Here is a 22,721-nt window from a genome sequence, read left to right on the forward strand (position 1 = left end):
TGACTATGCCTAAAGAAGTTTGATTACATATGCAACAGCATGAAGATTCATGGATAAATTTTGGACTTGAATAAATACTTAAAAAGCTAGTTTAAAAATTATTTACTATGTGCAGCAATACATTGCAGTTACTATTAAATAAAATAATTTACAGCTTCTGTTCTTTGATTATTTTATATCAGAATTAAATAAATTTTTGTAGCTTATGTGTACAAGTATACATGTGTACATGATATAGTGATATACAGCATGATATTGTCATTGTTATCTTTAGAAATCTTTGGTGGTAAGTCTTTTAGCCTGAACATCGTTTGATTAATTGTATCAACCGTATTACAGAATCTTCCATATTGCCTGGTAAAAGCTTCAATTAAAAATGTCTTACGATGTCGGTGGTCCACCGTTAATAGCAGGTTGATGAGACTTACCTTCATCTTGGCAGCGACTTAAAGTTTCACGAGCTGGCAGCTATGTCAGCAGCAAACACAATTACTGCATGATTGAAGGCTGATGCGAAGGTTAGTACTTTATGGTCTAATTATTTTCTGATAATTTTATTTCGAGTCTCGTGTGGAAGTCGGCGACGAGTAGGAATCCAATTATTAGCTAACTTTACAGCTTATTAGTTGCATTAGCTTGTCGTTCGACACATCACGGCGTGTAATAGCTGACAGAAGACAGCAATGTATCGACTTGGATGGGATAATATATGATCTATAGCACAAGGACTTAGTCATGAAGATGGGGAGACTAGTTAAATTGATGGATATGTTTAAAGTTTCTACTACTTTCAGGCTCTTTATAAGTCATGATTAGGAGCCAAAAAGGTGTTGAGATTTTGGTCATGCAACCGCCACGCTTTTAGGAGAGCTCTGGCAGTTTTTTTCTGACTGAGGTACACGATACTTGATAACCAAGTAGCACCTGTTGACAGAGACAAGGGTGTGTGTGGTGATGAATTACAAAAGCTTTGATACGATATTTTTACAAACCTACGTTATTACTAGTAGGCCTACCCGAGTAGTCTAGTATGATGTAATAACTACATGTATAACTATTCCGTAAAATGAAACTGCGGTCGTTTGGTGCAGTTGTTGGAGCGATAGTCACCATGCTCAATGTTGTGGGTTCAAATTTTGTGTGATCAAATCTTTTTTCCTACCTCCGACCGTGGCTTCGGCTCTAACCATAGTCGAGATTTTACTTTATTCGTTTGTCTGTTTGCTTTGTTACAAAGTAGTGAGAAGAAAGATTGCATCATGATTCTGAGACTTTGTAGGTGTCCGAATAGCTTAGTTGGTTAGAGCATCAGTCTAGCAAGTTGCATGTAATGGTTTCAAGCCCAACATTGGCTAACATTTTACTTGTTGCATGTAAAGCTTGGTGTGATTGGTGAAAGGTGGCATATTTAAAGCAACTGCCATTGTAACACAAAAACAAAAGGCTTTGACATCTAGACTACACTTGATCATTTTTGACACTCGTTGACACCTATAATCAGCGAGACATCTGTGAGTTCTCTTAAACGGATTTTAATAGAAGATGGAATCTGTTCAATAAGGATCCCTCATTTCAATGAATTAAATATAGGCCCTACATAAATTATTTCTCATTTGTCAATTACTAACACATAATATATATTGCAACACCATTGTCTTGTATTTTATTGTTTAAAGTTATAATAACTGGTCTTTTATTTATAGTAAACATATTAGGTTTATGCTAACAATGCTTTATTGAACTCATTCCCATGTCTTCCATAGAGAAATTACTGATTTGGGAAGTTGCAAAGACAGTGAAATGTAGAAGACAACTCAAAAGTTATAAATAAATACACATAGAACTCAGTACATGCTTATTGTCAAGCCTATTCTACAACAGACAGGTTTTCAACATTTTTCACACATATTTCTCTGGAACAGAGTTAGGCAAAGCGAATGTGGCCCCTCGAGCCGTAGCCTGCCCACCTCTCCTATAGGAGATCCAAAAGCGCCTAAAGTTGAACCATAGCTGTCACGTTCAACTTTTATCGTAGTTTCTAGGTAAATCAGACACGCTGATTCCGAATTTTTACTTAATATAAAGATTGGTTCACTAACCTTCAAAGTCATTAAAGGCTTTTTTAAAGCGCTTCAATATCCGTATCGAAAAAAACACAGTCAGCATTACAAGCTCCGCCCATAAATATGTGACGAAACCTAGCTTTTTGAGGAACGGAAGTTAGGGATGTTTTGTCCGATTTAGAATAATAGAGAGGGAGTGTCTTAAAACCTATTATTATCTAAATCCAGCCTGTAAAATAATCTCAGTCTTTTATGAAAGGTAGATAAACTATTTAAAATTGATCGTAGCTTGTTACATGATGTTTAAATAGGGTGAACGCCGAGAAAAATGAGCTCAAAAAGCGCATTTTTATCACAAGCTAGCGTAGTTATCGCGCTTTTTTGAGCTCATTTTTAAATATGCAATGTTAAATAGCTTATCTACCTTTCAGTAAAGACTGAGATTACTTTTAAGGCTGAGATTACGGTAGAAAATAATAGATTTTAAAACACCCATCTCTATTATTCTAAATCGGACTAACCATCCCTAACTTCCATTCCTAAAAAGCTAGGTTACGCCATGTATTTATAGGCGAAGCTTGTTGTGCCGATAGTGTTGTTTTCGAAACCGATATTAACACGCTGTAAAAAAGCCTTCATTACTCTGAAAGTTAATGAACCAATCTTCATTTTGAGTACAAAATCGGAATCAATGTGTCTGATTTACCTAGTAACTATGATAAAAGTTGTACGTGACAGTTATGGTTTAAAGCCTAATGCATGGCCTAACGTCTAAAGATATTAATCTGTGAACAACAGATTAGAACAGACATTCCATAAAGACCGATGGTGGTGGCGGGTGTGGTATTCAACCTTAAGACACTCTTTCTGTCAAATCAATTAAAGAGATTTATCTCCTGTAGCTACGCAGGCACCTTGGACAAATATGGACAAGAGATGACATCCTACATTCATTTTTTTTCTGATAGAACATTCTTCCAACCATCTCTACACCAACCATGAGCCCTGCAAGAGGCTTTTCGGTGTCAGACTGTTTAGAATCAACTCGATCGCTTTGTGATTTATGTTTTTGGAATCTTCTGGAAGCTGATAAATACGTTTACAAATCACATTTGCAAATGTTCACCACTTATACACCATTGACAAGAGAAGATTTTAATTTAAGTTTTTTTGTGATTATACAATTTCATCAGACAACCATTACAGTTAGAATATGAATATGGAACTGGCTTTAAGCATCGAGTAATAACTAGCTTGTCAAACCTTTTAAATATATATTAATTGTATATGTTAATATATGTTAACTGTTTCAATGATTATTACTTTGTATTTCACCTGACAGATGAAGAAGCATTGTGTGTCATGTATACTGTATTATGTATTGTACATCATGTAGTGCCTATTATGTATTACCTACTACATATTGCACATTATATGTTATGTATTACATGTTGCATATTATGTGTTATAGATTATGCTTTGCATGTTATGTGTTATGCACTATGTGTTACATACTATGCAGTATCTACTATGCAGTACGCGTTAAATATTACACGTTACGAGTTTGGAACTAAATTTTATGTATTACAAAATATATATTAGGCTGTTTTTCTTGCTTCCGACAATTTAGCAGGTGTGATAGTCATGCAATTTTTACAAAATAAACTTTTGCTGTCAAGAAATTGCACAGCTGTGCATCTCTACAGTAGGATCAAATCACTACACACAGAGATAGTGCACTATTGCAAAACAAGATGTAAACACACCTTGTTTGCTTCTGTCTATTCATATGTCCAAATAAGGAGTTATCTAATCAACTCGTTATTTATGACTCATTGCTATTGCGGTAAAAGTTGGTAACTGACATAAATATGTGGCAATTATATGAGTGAGTTGGCTTGAGCTGGCAAGAGTTAGTCATGATAGTGAAGATAGTTGCATCATGTTTAGTCAGGCCGGCTTTTAAATATGAAGAGATAAGAACTTTTATTTGTGCCAGGCACTTATCAATCAATGTCGTTGTTATTGAACTTAACCAGGCTTTGCTTATAAGGCCGCTACGCCTCAACTGTAAAGCATTCACAATTGAAACATCAGAGTGCGTGCAGTTGTTCACTAGCTACTACTGAGGTACAAGGGATGGAGTTGATTGGAGGATTTGATCTTCCACTGTGGAGCATTCTACTTACTCTTGCTCTACTTCTAGGCTATGTGTAAGTTACACATTGCATTTGAATTTTATGTGTTAGTCGATCTATTAAGTATTTGAACAACAGACTGATAAAATTATAAAATGAATAAAATATGTTTATGAAGCTGCGCTGAGGATGCATCAACATATATTTATTTAGCTTGTAGTCTATGTACCAACAAGACTAAGGAAGTAGCCTGGTAGTATGTAGGAGTATGAACAGTAATGTACTACCACAGGCTATATTAAACCAGTGTAAATGCAGTGAAGCCTATGGCCAGCATGGCCGACTCTCATATTGCACCTGCTAGGATATGCTTTGTCCAAATGGTGGAAGTGATTGGGAGCAGTTAATTACTAAATCCCAGAGTCATTATTTGTACAACAATATTCTTAAAACCACACACAGCCTCTTCCTGCAGTAAGCTAAGGAAACACCATACTTGGTTTTCAAGTGATTACTCACACATTTTGTAGAAATTGAATTTATTATTTCATCTCTTCAATATACAAAGGATGTTATGAAACTGTTGCTGAAGGTGCTATAATGCGGTCGGCAGATTCATAAAATATCTCTAAGAAAAAGTGGTTTTGACTCGCTTGATTTTGACCTTTTTTATTACTTCACTTGCAGTCAGCCCTCAATCTCTTTTATGACTTTTGCTGCCGTTTGCTGCCAGTTTCTAAATGCCATAGTTTTACATCATAGGTATTCCACATGGACATTTGCGACATGGTCCAAGCAAGGAATCTCTGGTCCAAGACCGGTGCCTGTATTTGGCACATTTATCTCTGCAATGATTGCTGGAGGCGGGGTGAGTGCGGGTCATGCAGATAAATTTTTAATGCTGTGCGCAGATCTGTAACTAGAATAGTCTAAAACAAGTGGCAAATTAACTCAAAAGCTCACCTAGTCAAAATCTGAAATAGCTATTCCAATCGGTCAGTGTTTAAATTAATTATCCTCACTGATCAGCTTAGCTGACTCTTGTAAGCAGCTTTAGAGCTAGCTTAGGCCAGATTGAACGTTTAAGCTAGTTCTTCCATTTCCTGCCTTTAATTTTTAAAGATGCTTGTACACAAAATTTCAGTGGATTTTAACATAAAGAATTGATATTTTTCTATTTGCGATTTTTCTTGATGTTTGAGGTAATCTGACTGCCAGGATTTTTCAAGATTTAAAGCTGGCATAGGTCAGGTTGAAACTTTATGATGGTTCTTCCATTTTCTGTTTTTATTTTTTTAATTTAAAACTGTACTAGTACCTTCTCTTAGATATATTTTGCCTAGAGTGTGCTGAAACCTCTTTATTGTTTAATAATCAGATAATTAGATGCTCATCACATGAAGAAATAGTGTTATTTTGGTGAAAAACTGTTTTTTAATTTCCCTCATTATGAATCCTTTCAAAAGCTGTCAAATGATGTAAGAACTTTAGGGTTCCATCAAGCGCAGCTAGCCCCTTAAAACCAACAAAACGGTTGCTTTGAAAATAGCCACTGGAAAAAGTTTTTCCTTAGATTTTAATATTTGTATAAGCTAAGGTAAGCCAATTTTATGGCATCAACTCTGCATAAGCGTTTTAGTGCTCTGGTCATCAAATAGTAGAACCATGAGCTATACTTATCAGGCTTTTTGTAATCTTTGTGTTCTTACATTATTTTTCTTGATGAGAGTTGTTTTCCTTTGCAGAGCTTTCCCCTTCATGATTCAAAGATTGTTGATCGATATGGAAAGATATCTGGGTGAGTAGTAAATTTTGTTTAATATTTGTCAGTGCATATATAAAGTAGAGATTCATATAACTTGAAATGGATATGACTTGGCTGAAAAGAGAGTGTTTGTAGTATTTCTATCAGTTCTAATCTAGGGATACAGAAATTTGTTATTTATATGATGCGGAAGGAAAATCTAAAAAATTGTATATCTTTCTGCGAGTTTAAAACATTTCAAGTGTACACTACAGTATATTAAAGTTTGGATTTGGTAGAAGAGATTTTTTTATTTTGGCCGTTTACAGAGAATTGAGCATAATTTATAGGTCATTTCGAGGGCGAACACCGATCCTTGATGTTGCTGATCCAGAATTCCTTAGACTTTCTATGGTGAAGGATTTCAGCAGCATGGAAGATAGACAAAACTTATCTTTTGGCAATTACTTTGATTGCTTTCTCACCTCATTGACTGGTGACCACTGGAGACATGTACGAGCTGGTATTTCACCAACATTCACGTCTGGCAAGCTAAAACAGGTGAGTTATTCCAAATACATTTACGAACATGCTTTTTTGAAGTGAGACAAACTATGCGTTTGCATATAGAATACTACGATCAGATAATAATTACTTGTAGATGTAAAAATATTTTAGATATCTAAGGGAGCTCTTTTTGTATGTCTATGCTTGAACTGCAGGTTGTTGATATTTACTTGTAGTTAAAAGCTCGAATCGATGTCTGTGCTGATCAATTTGTCAAGTATGTTGCTGACATGAAGGATGAACCTTTTGACCTCAAAAAGTAAGCACAGTGCTGTTAATATGCTTATTGTTTAAATCTACCCATCTGGCAGCATGATAGTCTTTGACCGTTGTTATCCTTCCAGTTATACGTGTGGTCACACAAGAGCCTAAATGAGCTAAACGACGCAAAACGACGTCGCTGTCAGTTGTAAACTGTTCGGCCGAAGACATTTCTGGCCAAAACAAACCATTTTGGTCCTGCTCGAAATTTCGTGGCCGAACCCTTGCTCTTATTGGTTAGTTAAAATTCTAGTGAGCACGCGTCACATTTCTCGTTATGTGAGTCCAAACAGTTAAAAAAGAAATACCGTAGGACGATCTTTTTATTTCGTTAAATAAACAACATGAAGCAATTTACGACAAGGTTCACCCAGACTTGTGATTGTGTTGCATAAATGTAAGATGTTGCACTTAAATTTTGCATAAATGTAAGAGAATGGTTGTGGTTTTCTTTTGTGTAGAATAGAAGTAATGTGCCATACTCATCCTGACGAAGAATCGTTGACTGATTTATTTATGGAAAACCATAGCACTATATGATAAAGACTATTTTTGTTTGTTATGTACTCAGCATAGAAAAACATTCATATGTTAGCAAAAAATATAATTTTGTTGATGGGAAGAGTTGGCAAAATCTTTGTATCGAGTGATTCATTTTGAGCAACTGAACGATCTTCTGATAAATCTGCTGCGTAATTATAATTATTAATTGTTCGTCAAAGTTTTTTGTTTACAATAGAAATATTTAGCTCAAATACATAAAAGCTACCAATGAAACAGTGTCTTGTCTCCATGTGTATGGTATATAAGAAGCAAAGTGGCTTCTGATGCCGTGCGACATGTAGCTTAGCCGAACCGCGGTAAAACAACTTCCGAACCAAACCTAAGTCGGTTCGGCCATCGTGTGACCACGGTTTATCACTGCTTATTATGGCAATTGCAGGTATAGAATTATGTGTTATTTGATTTTACAAATTCCGCCTTTTAATGCGGCATGAATGGGAGAAGCTCCGTTTATTGATTTAAAACAGGGTGTATTCTTTGAGCCAAAGACATTCATGGTGAAAATATAAATGTAAGATATTTAACAGTTACTCAAAAAGTCATGGTCATGCACTTGGTAAGCACTATTTGTATACCATCACTTTATATTATACACTTATATAATTGTATAATTGCTACTATATATCATTATGTAATATATACTTTTACATTAAAGTAGAGTGAGTTAAAACTAGAATGCCAGCTTCTTCCAATACTTAAGTTGCCGTCTAAGCAAATATGAGATTTTGTGTAAAAGCAGATTTGTTTGACATGTGTAAATAGATTGGTGGGGTGTTAAAATCTGATTGACATGTGTTGACAGGTTGGTGGAAGGTTAAAATATGTTTGACATGTGTTGACAGGTTGGTAATAGGTAAACATCTGGTTGACATGTCTTGGCAGGTTGGTGGGAGGTTATACAATGGACACTATCAGCAGCACAGCTTTTGGAGTTGACTTGGTGAGTCTACAAGATGAAGACCACCCAATGATTGTCAATGCTAACAGAGCCATGGGTACCAACATGAAAACAACCCTCGCTGACAAAGTTCGCATTTTTTTCCAAATTTTAACATTTAGTAAGTATTCAATTGTATTTTTGATTTTTTTTTTGTATTACAGGCCGCCGTCATTTGTTCAGACTAATGCATTCTGGGACATGTCTGACATTAAAAACCTCCGAACATTGATAACTGTACATTAAATAGCCTAAATTATCTCACACACATACTCCTAAGCTACGATACGCTACACTATGCATATCCAGTATACACGAGAGTAAAATATACCGTAAAACCTCTAATTGAATGCCATGGCACTCTATTTTGCAATCCTTCCTCTATAGTTGCGGTTATTTAGAGGCGGCGTTCAAATAGAGGCTAGCGGTGTATTTTTCAAATAGCTCGTCAAAATTTTGGGAAGATAATTCTAGCTCTATTACTGGCAAAGCGAGTGTCGCCTATACATACTTTGCTCTCTTTTTTCAATGAAGCAGTATTAAACCTTTTGGATAAACTAAATCTCCCAATTTACCTCCAACTTTTCAAATATCTCATAGTAAATATGCATTGAGAAACTGAAAAATATCTCTACCAGTTGATATCTATTGCTTTCAATTCACCTGCGATGATATTATAGCTTGTGTCCTTTTTGCAATTTGTTGGCATTGTCAATTTTTATTTCACTTTTATTTTTATAAGTTATTTAATTACAATCTTTTTAATTATACAAATCTATACTCATGATCAAGTGCCATAAACGAACCATACTTATATTACATGCAGAATCAAAAATTAACGTTTTTAAAACCAAAATATTTTCATCGTTTGCTCGGATAGCTATGTTCTGATTGTTGCTTTCAATGGAATGAACATCTAGTTGTCCGATACCTTCCACAATACCATCTGAGCTCAGTTCTTGTTCTGCACTGCTGAACTAGTCGATATTAGCATCTAAACAATTTTTGGCACAGCAAAACTTTACGCGCTGCATTTAGCACAACTGCAACGCATGAACGTTTGCTCACTAAGCGTAACCTTTGGCCCAAAACATTTAAACCGTTTTTATATGCAAGTTTTTTAATGTATTAAAATCGCATGAAACAAGAAACTACTTTTAGCTTGTGAGAGTTAGTAATTATTTCTATGTCGTTGCTTTCAAAGTTCATCTACCATCTTGAATTTAAGCCGGTTTTTATATATGTGTATGTACTTCGAAATATCAATACCACGTTAAAAAGGAACTACTCTTAGCTTAAGACCGCCATTGATTATTTTTATGGTGTTGCTTTCAAAGTTTTAACAAAAAAAGATAAAAGCCTTTGGAGTAGGACAATGAAAGAATTGATTGTTATTAATGTAAACGATTCGTTTTGAATACGATTTTGTGGACACTTTTTAACTGATCACTTGATATTATATATTCATAAAGATCAAATATGGTCAGAGTGGCAGTCAAATGGAGGTGACGGTCAAGTAGAGGGTGGCATTTAAATAAAGGGTGGCTTTTAAATAGAGGGTGGCATTCAATTAGAGGTTTTACAGTTCTTCTACTTGCAATAAGGTACTATATAATATTATAGCAGTAATAATAGAAAAACTGTAGGGAAACTTGCGCGCATGTGTTGCTTGCATTGTCTTTCACAAAAGCCACCTATTGGTCAATTTTGTCATTTGTCAAGTAGATACGAAGCTATTGAACATTCGCCGGAACTCCAGACATTGTCTGATCAATTGGAAGTTTAGGGCAGTAGTCTGAAGAAGCAGTGGTTGACTGTACATTCTTATTTGGTTCTTTTTCGTTGGTACTAAAGTTTGCTACCTTTGACAGCAATGAGTGAATGAGCTACCAACTGCAATAAAACGTCTACTCCGTCTTTTATAGTTCTCTTTCCCAACATCATTCAAAAGTGGCTGATGAAACTCGGCCTGACCTTCTTTAATGTGAAAGCCATGAACTACTTTTCTGACATCTCTAATCGCATCATCACAGAAAGAAGCCAGGAGGAGTCGAAACAGAAGGATTTCGTTCAACTTTGTATAAACCAACTAATAGACGACCCTGAGTTGACAGATTCAGACACACAAGTCGATAAATATGGCAGAGCTTGGTCAACCAAAGGTAAGAACTTCCTATTGTTTAGTTCCTAAGTAAGCTGACCTCAGTGCAAGACCTATTAAAGTGCGAAAATATTTGCCACATTCTAACTTTAAGTTGCACAGTCAATGAGGTTTCACAAGTTAGTCAGATCAGGGACCATGAATCAATGATGACCATGCACCACTTCAAATTATACCTGAACGCATTTAGGTGCTAAGAAGTCATACTGTATTTTAAAGAACCCAAGTGTGATGACAAACTTCTTGTTTTAGGGCTGACTAAGGATGAAGTGGTGGCTAATGCAGTGCTGTTCTTTATGGCTGGATACGAGACAACAGCTTTGACACTACATTACGTACTGTATGAGCTTACCATTAATCCTGACATACAGAAGAAGGTGAGTCTAAAACTGAACTCATTACTTCTAATAACAAAGAATAACAGTTGTCATAACTCTAAATATATAGATAAGATATTTTACTGAACATCGATGGTACAATTTGCGTAGGGTTGGTGGTTTGCATGAGACAAAACAGCTAATATTTTCTCACATACTTTTCTGAAGGTAATGAAATGTATATAAGTAAAAACTTCAACTATAGTAAATTTCATGATTGCTTAGTGTTTGGTTGCCAGAAAAATTCATTCAAAATTTATTTACCTGGAACCGTACTAATCAAAATAAACTTACATAAAATATTTGTGGATTTCATCAGAAATTATCAGCATTTCTCTATCATTAGCGATTGTTTTTTGATGGTTAAAGGAATTTGACAGTCAGGATGTTTCAAAACTAAATTTGACAAAATTTGTTCATTTGATCAAATCGCTCAGGAAAAAACGTTCGAAATGACTCACTAGTTGCTATCATTACTATCTTTCATATTGGCTATTGCATTCAAGTTGTAGTGTCATGCGTTTTTATTCCGTCGGTGTCTTTAGATCTCTAGAACTGAGCGTTTTAAATGCAATCAAGTTTTGTCGATTATAAGCTATAACCATCCTGGCAGTCAGATCACTTCAAACATAAAAAACAATCGCAAATGATAAAAAATACTGACACTTTTTGATAAAATCTACTAAAATTTTGTGCCTGTTCATCTTTAAACAATTGTTATATAATTTATCTTATTCTTGCAGGTGTATGAAGAGATAATGGCAAATATAAGTGGAGAAGAAGCAAGTTATGATGAGCTATCAAAGATGGAATATGTAGACTGGGTTCTACAAGAAGCTATGAGACTATATCCCGCCGCCCCGAGGTTCGCTAAACAATATTTAGTACACTATTTCTAGCCATTATGAATGTTTGTTTGCTTTATTTCATCATTAATATATGAATATATACAAAAGAAATAAAAACTAGACAACGAGCATTCAGAGAAGGTGATGACGAGGCCATGTGCGTGATAGCAAAAGCTAATATTTATCGCGGAACTAGGTGACAAATTACAGGCAAAAATTTATTAAACATTATAGTTAAAAAAATTATCTCAATAGCCATGCCCTTAAGCTCCTCTAAAAACTTAACGTGTTTTGTATACTGCGAATAGAAATAGGCAGAGTGTTTCATAAAACAGCTTCTTGATAAATTGTTCTTTTTGTACAAAGGTTCCTAAAACATTTTAAATAGTTTTATTTTTTATAAATAAAATAACATATTCAAACTGTTATAAAACTATAACCATGTTCAATGTTTCTGTACAAAGCTTGTCTTTCTTGATCTTTTCCATGACTTATCATTAAACAAAATACTAAAAACATTTTAATGCTTTGGCTAGCTGCTTGTCTACATAAAAGAAAAATTTTAAAAACAAACCTCATAGTTTTCCAATGTAACAGATTCGGTGTACAAAAAAATTAAAAGAAATATTGTTGTATTCATGTAGTATGCCGTTTACAGTGTATAATAAAAGTTTTACACCCATTAATAAATTTAGCATGAAAAAATTAAATAATTTATATAGATGTAAAAGTGAACTTGTATCACAAGCAAGACAACATTTCATCAACTCTCTTATTCTATAAACTTTGTAGACTGGAAAGGTTGGTGAACAAAGACACAACAGTTGCTGGAATTCATCTACCAGTAGGTTCAATGGTGTCTGCTATGGTCTACTCAATACACCATGATCCTGAGATCTGGCCTGATCCAGAGGAGTTTGACCCTGAAAGGTATATTATCGTTGTTCATGGTATCGCAACTCTAGCAATAGCATTTATTTAATATTGATTAATGCATGATATTATATTAGCGTTGTAGCATATCTATGGTCTTTATTAACATGTCTAATAAGAACATTAAGTACATTTAGCTAAGTAATTTTGGCTCTGTTGAGCGCAGCAACAGCTTGGCAAAGAGTGACTAATTGTTTTCTGAATGTTGGGCTAAGTGTTAGCATGGCAATATGTCTACAAAGTGGCCAATTGTTTTTTTTAATGTTGGTCGCAGTGGCAGCATAGCAATGTATGTCTACAGAGTGCCCAATTGTTCTTTGAATGTTGGGTGCTCTGGCAGCATGGCAATATATGTCTACAGGGTGGCCAATTATTCTATAAATGTTGGGTGCCGTGGCAGCATGGCAATACAAGTGTTTTACTCAGGTTGGACATCAAAACAAGACTTGCCTAAAGCAATGTTACTAATGCCAGTCCATCAGATTCTTTGCCACTCTGCTGAGAAGCAGGTTTTGCAGTAAAGCCTTTAAGGCCACTTCACTGAGCTCTTAAAGGCAGTTAGTGCTGGTTTTCATGAGTTTGCATCAGATCCCAAAACGCTATTATGTGTGTCTTTATGGAATAGCATAGTTAAACGCAGGCCTAGAATAGTTTTCAAGTTCACTCAAATTTTCGAAAAGCTACTTGAATCAGGGACCATCTCTCTGCGTGTGTCCTCTGTTGGAGACATGTGTTCATAAGTTTCATAGACTTGTTTCCTTGTAGATTCAGTCCAGAGAACCGAGAGGGAAGACATCAGTATGCTTGGATACCCTTTGGTCTTGGTAACAGAAACTGTATTGGAATGAGGCTGGCCTTGCTCAACATGAAGATAGCCATGGTGAAAATCCTGAGAAGTTATGTGTTGGAGCCATGCGAAGACACCCCGGTAAGCCTAACATTACACCAAGATATAAGTCTATATAAATCATACAGCCCTATCTAGTCGATGTCAATATATGACATGGCATTTGAAAAGCTAACTATCTGAGTTGCAAGTCTTCCAATGGCATCAACTCAATAATAATATTACTTGGATATGAACTTGATGTCAGCTTAATCTTTACCTAACCATTTTCACCAGTCCCAGACTATTGGTTCACCGACAGTTGGTTCAATTCCAATTGGTCCAAAACTAATCGTCTAATGATATGATTGGTCCACCGACATGATTAACCTAAAACCAGCTCGTCCAATTATTCGATTGATTTAATCGCCATTGGGAATAGCTTGTGCCAAAATGGAGTCTCCTGTGTATGAAACTGTACTATCCAAAAGAGGAAAAAAGATGCTTGCTGCAGATCGCCATCTGTTAACACTGTGATACTTTAGAGTTTTTACAAGCATTGGCACATAATCTAAAAGTTCGCTTTAACAGTATAGTTTATTGTTTTAGTTTTTATCTTCTTTTTGCATTTTTAAAGTTTGTTTTGTACGCAAAAATTATCTAAACTTGCATTTAAACCAATAAAATTTCCGCTACTGTAGCTTGGGTAATAAATAAAAGTTTCTGATTTAAGTTTTGTCATACTATCTATGTCTTTACGTCAGTTTTATACTCATCGTGATTAGACCAAATGTTATAATGGATGAATCGGTATTAGACCAAATGTTATAACAGACGAATCAGTATTAGACCAAATGTTATAACGGACGAATCGGTATTAGACCAAATGTTATAATGGACAAATCGGTATTAGACCAAATGTTATAATGGACGAATCGGTATTAGACCAAATGTTATAATGGATGAATCGGTATTAGACCAAATGTTATAATGGACGAATCGGTATTAGACCAAATGTTATATTGGGCGAATCGGTATTAGACCAAATGTTATATTGGACGAATCGGTATTAGACCAAATGTTATATTGGACGAATTGGTATTAGACCAATCATCGTTAGACCAATCATACCAAATCTGTTTTGACTCTCTTTTAAATATGCAATACAATATCAGCATGCAATATCAGCATGCAATATCAGCATGCACTATCAGCATGCAGTATCAGCATGCGATATCATCATGCGATATTAACATGCAGTATCAGCATGTAATATCAGCGTGCAATATCAGTGTGCAATATCAGCGTGCAATATCAGCATGAAATATCAGCGTGCAATATCAGCGTGCAATGTCAGCATGAAATATCAGCGCGCAATATCAGCGTGCAATATCAGCATGCAAGCTTTAGTCTTTAGCTTTTTGAAAGCGTATATGATTGTTTCAGTACAAAAGGTATTGCAAATGTTTATGTTATTATCTCAGTGCACAAGGTATATCTCAACACAACCGTGCACTCTATACTTGTGTGTACAGAGTGCTGCATGGAATTCTATTTTTTTAGAGTAAACCAATCAAGTGGGCAAAGAATTTTCGACTAGACCCTGAAAAACGCATCATGATTTCTGCTAAGCGCCGAAAACAAGCAGCCGACTTTTAACAAGGGAAGAATTAAGGCTATTTTCCAGAGAATTAAGGCTATTTTCCAAATACCTACAGAGGCATATACTGTTTTTATATTTAGACCGCTAGATATTTGTGTAAGGTAGAGCATTGGTCATGTTTAACTGGGACTGTTCACTTAAAATTTATACTGGTAAGGTTTGTTAACTATGCAGATGTAATAGTTATTGATGAAATGTTATTTTTATTATAATTTATTAAAACTGTTCATACTAAAATTATGACTTTGTGTTGACATTTTTGAGAGCTAAATTGAGTACAGCCATTGCAGAGGATTAATGCGTTTGTACTTTTTATTTCGAGTATGACCTTAATGTGATCTATGCCAGGAGCTGACAACTCCTATGTTTAAGGCCATTCTCGGAGCTTAAAACCTTGTTAGTGTTTACGCAAGGTAGCTTTTTATTACTCATTCACAACCTCCGGTGACAAGATTTGTCCCTCTTGAGTATCTAACACAGATAAGCATTGACAACAACAATTGATGCATATATAGTATTGTTTTAGTATTTTGGAGTTCAACATGCTCAGTATTTCAATAACTTTGTGTCAATATCAATACGATTGTAAACTTATATCTATATTATATTTTGATAAAAATTTTTTTGTATTTCATATACTCATACTGAAAATATAAAGGCTTCAAGGCATTTTGCACATGCAAACTGCAAGTTATATGTACTAACTCTTGCCTAACTGCATTACTTATAAACAAGCAGCATACTCATCTCCAGATGGCTCATTGTGTTGAAAGAGAATGCGTAGCACCATTTTAAAAGAAGCATTGCTATCCGAAAGTTCATACTTACAACGACTATCTACATTATATAAGCAATCTAGCAACTATCTACATGTATATAAGCAAGTACTTCGACAACAACCATTTGCTGCTAATGTCTCAGGCTGAAGGCAGTTGTGACCTGATGGTCCAGAAGGCCTGACCCGCAAACAACAGGTTGGGTTCAACTCCCAAAAAGGTCACTGGTGATGACAGGAAAGACATCCAACTTTAAATTTCTCTCTGCAACCAGACGTGACATCTGTCCTTAAAACCGAACTCAGGCATGTCCAGCCAAGGTCACAGAGCCATTGTTTGTACAATAATACTCCTAAAAACATACACCACTTCTGCTAAGCAGGTATCTTACTCCATTTTCAAGGGTTTGCTAACATTACACATTTGACCAACATTGCAGCTAGCATCTCAAGCCAAATACCTTTATAGAACATTGAAGGCAGGTTATAAGATTTTATGTACAGAGCAATAACAATTTGCGTCATCTGCACCTTCCAGTTTTCTAATTATTATTATAGCTAAGCCTTAAAAAGAAGCCTCACTGTGCTGAAAGCTAGTGCCAGAAGATTAAATATATCTACAGTCTTTGTGATAAGCTAGCTCTGATTTGTTATGCTAGTAGAGCAAATTGCAACTAACTACTAGTCGTGCCTTGGCCACATATTTGCTGATAACGGGGAGGCGGCGTGTTATTAAGTCTATCAAAGGCATATAACACTCATGCACCGCAACTGTAAAGCATTCACAATTGAAACATCAGAGTGCCTGCAGTCGTTTACTAGCTACTACTGAGATACAAGGGATGGAGTTGATTGAAGGATTTGATCTTCCACTGTGGAGCATTCTACTTACTCTTGTTCTACTTCTAGGCTATGTGTAAGTTACACACTGCAGCTGAATTTTATGTGTTAGTCGATCTATTAAGTATTTGAACAACAGACTGATAAAATTATAAAATGAGTTAAATATGTTTATGAAGCTGCGCTGAGGATGCATCAACAAATCTAGATATAGCTGGGAATCTATGTACCAGCAAGACTAAGGAAGTAGTCTGGTAGTATGTAGGAGTATGAACACTATAGTACTACCACATGATATATTAAACCGGGGTAAATGCAGTGAAGCCTATAGCCAGCCTGGCCGAATCTCGCAATGCACCTACTAGCATACAAAGACTGTTAACTCTTTGAGACAATGCTTTGTCCAAATGGTGGAAGATATTGGGAGCAGTTAACTACTAGATGAAACTAGTTACAGCTCCATGCTTCTTTGATTAGCTTGTGATTTTAAGAGCTGTCTAAGCTTGTAGCAGTGACTAGCTGTAATAATGAACAGTCTCGCCCCCTAAAAAGATGTCGCATCTGTAGCCCAGTGGACTAAAAGACCTGACCTACAAACAACAGGCTGAGTTCAGTTCCCAAAAAAGGCCACTGGTAGTGACAGGAATGACTTCTAACCTTGAAGTGCTCTCTGCAACTGGCCACTTTTTTAGCTGTCAAGGTTTCCTCACCAGTGAACTCAGACATATCCAGCCAAGATCACAGAAAGTTGCTTTGTGCAACAACGTTTTTGATTGATAAACACTCACGCCCTCTGCTTGTAGTAAGCTGAGCAGGCCTCATACTCCATCTCCAATGGATTGCTTACATAGTAATTGAATCCATTTATCGCTTCAACTCTCCAGTATGCAAAGAGAAGGGAGGGAGAGGGAGAGAGGGAGGGAAGGAGAAGGAAGAGAGGTAGATAAAGGGAGGAGGGAAGAAGGAAGAAGGATAGATACAGGAAGAGGGAGGGAAGGAAGAGGGATAGATAGAGGGGAAGGGAGGGATAGATAGAGAGAGAGGGAGGGAAGGAGGAAGAGGGAAGGAGGGAGGGAAGGAGGAAGGAAGAGGGATCGATAGAGGGAGAGGGAGGGAGGGAGGGAGAGGGAAGGAGGGTGGAAGAGGGATAGATAGAGAGAGAGGGAAGGAGGGAGGAAGAGAGATAGATAGAGGAAGAGGGAGAGAGAGAGAGAGAAGCTACCAGGTTATGAAAGAGCTACTAGATCCAGCATCTGTCTATCTAGTATCTGTATAGACTACAGCCAACCCTCTACATGCAAAGTTAATTTGTTCAGTGTAGCAAGTTGTTCTAGCATTACAAATAGCATTGCATATATCATTTTGTTCAGTTCATTTCAGAACCTAAAAACCAATAGTTGATTCAGGACATTACATATAGCTTTGAAACAAATGCATTCTATAAAATATATCAGAATTAAAGTAAATACCCAAAGTATATGTCAAACCTAAATTAACAAATTGATAAGAAAGGATATTGTTACCTTAGAGTAGGCTCTGCTATATATAGGAACCGGTAGTAGGGTTAGTCATAGAAATACATGATAGGACCTAGTCTAAATCACACTGAATATAACTCAATTTGATTGATTTATTTATATTATGTTTAGGTATAATCTTTCGTTTCTATTAGTTTAATTACACTTTTTACAAAGTTGTGATATTTTGAAATGCTTTTGAACATGAGAAAATGTTGAAAACTACTTGATACTCCAAGAAAAGTATTTGATCATGTTTTATTGTTGGTAAAAATCTATACATAGAATCAGGTATGGCAGTCTTTGTATGTCATAGTTGACTGTATTCATAGCACGTAGATTGATAGCTAACCTTTGCTTTTTTATCTCTATGTATATGACTGATAAAGCAGCTGAGCAGCCGTGGCCCAGTAGTCTAGCACGCCTGACCGGCAAACAGCGGGTTGGGGTTATCAAAAAGCACCATTTGTGATGACAAGAATGACATTCAACATTAAATTGCTCTCTGTGATTGGGCATGTCTCTAGTTGTTGAGGTTCTCTTGCCACTGGACTCAGACATGTCCAGCCAAGGTCACAGAACCATTGTTTGCATAACGATGTTCTTTACAATGTGCACAGCCTCTACTTGCACTAGGCTAAGCAGACATCATACTCGATGCTGGAGAGATTACTTACATACTTAGTAGATATTGAATTCAATTATCTTTTTATTTTTCCAATATACAAAAGATGTTATGAAACTGTTGCTGAGAGTGCTATAATGCGGTCGGCAGGTTCATAAAATGTGTCTAAGAAAAAGTGGTTTTGACTCGCTTGATTTGGACCTTCTTTATTACTTCACTCGCAGTCAGCACTCAATCTCTTTTATTACTTTTGCTGCCGTTTGCTGCCAGTTTCTAAATGCCATGGTTTTACATCATAGGTATTCCACATGGACATTTGCGACATGGTCCAAGCAAGGAATCTCTGGTCCAAGACCGGTGCCTGTCTTTGGTACATTTATCTCTGCAATGATTGCTGGAGGCGGGGTGAGTGTGGGTCAAGCAGAGAAATTTGTAATTCTGTGCACAGATCTGTAACCAGAATAGTGTAAAAACAGTTCAAGTTAACTCGAGAGCTCACCTAGATAAAATCTGAAATAGCTACTCCATTGGTCAGTGTCTAAATTAACTATCATTAGTGATTACATTGATTTACTCAAATATGCAGCTTTAGAGCTTAAATATGCCAGATTAAAAGGTCTTGACAGTTCCATTTCTTGCCTTTATGTTATAAAGTTGCATATACACAAAATTTTAGAGGATTTTAACAAAGTATCGATATTTTTCTATTTGCGATTTTTCTTAACGTTTGAGGCAATCTGACTGCCTGGATGTTTCAAGATTAAAATCGACAAAATTTGACCATGACTAAAATGCTCAGATCAAACGAAAGTGTGGTTATGATATATAGTTGTAAAGAGACTGACATAATAGAGACCTGTAATACTTCAACTTGAATGCAATAGCTGATATTAATAACTAGGTAGGCAGACAGCCGCGCAACTAGTTACGTCTTTCACCACGTATTTTTCTTCTGAGTGTTTTAATTTGAAGTTTGGTCAATTTTAATCTTGAAATATTCTGGCACTCAGATCACCTCATACGTCAAATACAATCACAAATGATAGAAGAATGCCGATACTTTTTAATAAAATGTACTAAAATTTTTTGCAAGTTCGTCTTTAAATCTAAGACTTTGCTAATACCTTCTCTTAGATAGTCTTTCTAAAGAGATACTAAAAACCTCTCAATTATTGGTTGATCAGGTGATTAGATTCTCGTCACGTACAGACAATTATATGTATATAGATAAAAGACTGCTTTTAACTTGCCTCATTATAAATCCTTCCAAATCTGTCACTTAGCATCAGAACTTCACATTTGTACTAAATGCAGCCAGTACCTAAAAACTAATAAAATAGTGTTTTTAAAAATAGCCATTGGAAAATGTTTTTACTTGGATTTTAAGACTCCTATAAGCTAAGGAAATCATTTATATGGGCTCATCTCTGCACAAGTATTTAGTTCTCTGATCACCCTATAGTTAGATCTAAAGTTTTACTTGTCATACCTTTTCCTAATTATTGTTTGTGTTCTTACATTCTTTTTCTTGATGCGAGTTGTTTTCTCTTGCAGAGTTTTCCCCTTCATGACTCAAAAATTGTTGAACGGCATGGGAAGATCTCTGGGTCAGTAGTCATTCAGAGTGCTTCATAAAGCTGCAGCAAAATATTTTTGATTTTTGTGTATAGCAGCTGAACATTTACATAATCTAAAATGATTATGACTTGGCTGAAAATAGAGTGTAGGGTTATTGTCAGTTTTAATCTAAAGACTAAGAAATGTGAATTCGTACTGTGTGGAAAGAACTAATCTGCTTAAAATTTAAACTCATGTTCATCAGAAAATTTAACAAGTTGTTTATCTTTCTGCAAGTTTAAAACATTTCAAGTGTACACTACAGTATATCAAAGTTTGGATTTGGTTGAAGAGATTTTTCTATTTTGTCTGGTTATGGAGGAATTGAGCATAATTTGTAGGTCATTTCGAGGGCGAACACCGATCCTTGATGTTGCTGACCCAGAATTCCTTAAACTTTCTATGGTGAAAGATTTCAGCAGCATGGAGGATAGAACGAACTTTTCTGCTGGCAATTACTTTGACTGCTTTCTCACCTCTTTGACTGGTGACCACTGGAGACATGTACGAGCTTGTCTTTCTCCTACATTTACTTCTGGAAAGCTAAAGCAGGTAAGTTACTTTAAGGCTCCTTAATATCAATGCCAGAACCATCTAGTAGACTCACCTTGTGTGTACGGTCAAGTTATAAGCAGTTCATGTTTATTTGTAGTTGAAAACTCGAATCGATGTCTGTGCGGATCAATTTGTCAAGTATGTGGCCGACACAAAGGAAGAACCATTTTACCTCAAAAAGTGAGTGTGGGCAGTTAGAATCTTTACTATAATAAGAACTGCTTCCTATTATAGTAAACATGCGGTTGGCATGTGTTGACAGGTTGGTGGTAGGTAAACATCTGGTTGACATGTGTTGACAGGTTGGTGGGAGGTTACACAATGGACACCATCAGCAGTACAGCTTTTGGAGTTGACTTGGTGAGTCTACAAGATGAAAACCACCCAATGATTGTCAATGCTAACAGAGCCATGGGTACCAACACAAAAACAACCTTCGCTGACAAAATCCGCTTAATTTTACGAATTTTATCATTTAGTGAGTAGTCAATTGTGCCTTTTAACCTTTTTCTTACTACAGACAAACTTTGTTTGTTTGAACAAAGACATGCTGGACCATGCCTGGACATGGAAAATGGAGCACTGTACAGTGTTGTACTGTCCAGTAAACAGTCTATATTGTTTTGCACACATACCCCTAGGCTACAGTATCATACAAGATGCATACGCAGTATACATGAGAGAGTAAAATATGGTTATATCTACAATAGGGTACAGTATAATATTAATAGCAGTAATTATAAAATCTGGCGGAAAACTCACATTCATGCATTGCTCGGGCCGTCTGTCGCTAGAGTCAATGTCAAGGTTGTCATTCTTCAGACAGACACGGCCGAATTGTCTAGATGATGGATATGGTCTAGATAATTGAAAGCCCAAGGAAGTGAAGTTTGAAGAAACGTTGGTTAACTGTGTATTCTTATACGTTTCTTTTTCATTGGTGCTTGCGTTTGAAAAAAACAAGTAATGTTCAAAAGTTTGCTACATTCAACAGAAATGAGTGAACAACTACAAACTGCAATAGAATGTCTACTTTGTCTGTTATAGTTCTCTTGCCCAACATCATTCAAAAATGGCTGATGAAACTCGGCCTGACCTTCTTTGATATGAAAGCCATGTATTACTTTATTGATGTCTCTGACCGCATCATCACAGAAAGGAGACAGGAGGAATCAAAGCAGAAGGATTTCGTTCAACTTTGTATAAACCAACTAATAGATGACCCCGCGTTGACAGATTCAGACACACGAGTTGATAAATTTGGGAGAGCTTGGTCAACCAAAGGTGAGAACTTCTTGGTATTTAGTTCCTAAGTAAGATGACCTCCGTGTAGGTATCCATTTAAAGATGAGCTCACACTAATCTTTTTTAGATTTTATCAAAAAAATTGACATTTTTATATTATTTGAGATTGTTTGTGATGTTTGAGGTTATTTGACTGCCAGGATATTTCTAGATTGAAATTAACAAAACTTCATCATGATAAAAGTGCTAAGAAAAAAAATACTTGCAAAATGATGCTACTAGTTGTTGTTGCATTCAAATTGATGTTTTTTGATTGTTTTTTAATTTATTTTTGATTGATTGTTGTTTGGTCAGTCTCTTTGCAATTATAGACTTGATAATTGCACTTTCAATTGTTCTTAGCATCTTAGCTAATATTAATGTTGTTTTAACCATGATCGAGTTTTGTCGATTTTATTCTTAAAA

At 35.8% G+C, this 22,721-nt stretch overlaps 2 protein-coding genes across 2 annotated transcripts in view; both read left to right on the top strand.

Moving 5' to 3' along the window:
- The first annotated feature begins 4,160 nt into the window (after window positions 1–4,160).
- On the top strand, window positions 4,161–15,751 carry LOC137405865 (cytochrome P450 3A24-like). Its single transcript, XM_068092299.1, has 12 exons — window positions 4,161–4,276; window positions 4,964–5,069; window positions 5,947–5,999; window positions 6,296–6,506; window positions 6,689–6,771; window positions 8,220–8,395; window positions 10,200–10,436; window positions 10,688–10,812; window positions 11,556–11,677; window positions 12,453–12,590; window positions 13,359–13,521; window positions 14,983–15,751. Exons 1-12 carry the CDS (start codon window positions 4,203–4,205, stop codon window positions 15,076–15,078), a joined length of 1,584 nt encoding a protein of 527 aa, XP_067948400.1. The 5' UTR covers window positions 4,161–4,202; the 3' UTR covers window positions 15,079–15,751.
- Window positions 15,752–16,631: 880 nt separating this feature from the next.
- LOC137407026 (uncharacterized) overlaps window positions 16,632–22,721 on the top strand; it is a 41,142-nt gene continuing 35,052 nt past the window's right edge. The window contains 7 exon segments of the mRNA XM_068093630.1: window positions 16,632–16,773; window positions 19,139–19,244; window positions 20,394–20,446; window positions 20,798–21,008; window positions 21,109–21,191; window positions 21,314–21,489; window positions 22,059–22,295. Of these exon segments, the coding sequence (XP_067949731.1) occupies window positions 16,700–16,773; window positions 19,139–19,244; window positions 20,394–20,446; window positions 20,798–21,008; window positions 21,109–21,191; window positions 21,314–21,489; window positions 22,059–22,295 (940 nt within the window). The 5' untranslated portion in view covers window positions 16,632–16,699.

Source organism: Watersipora subatra, chromosome 10, assembly GCF_963576615.1.
Source record: "Watersipora subatra chromosome 10, tzWatSuba1.1, whole genome shotgun sequence".
Lineage (NCBI taxonomy): Eukaryota > Metazoa > Bryozoa > Gymnolaemata > Cheilostomatida > Watersiporidae > Watersipora > Watersipora subatra.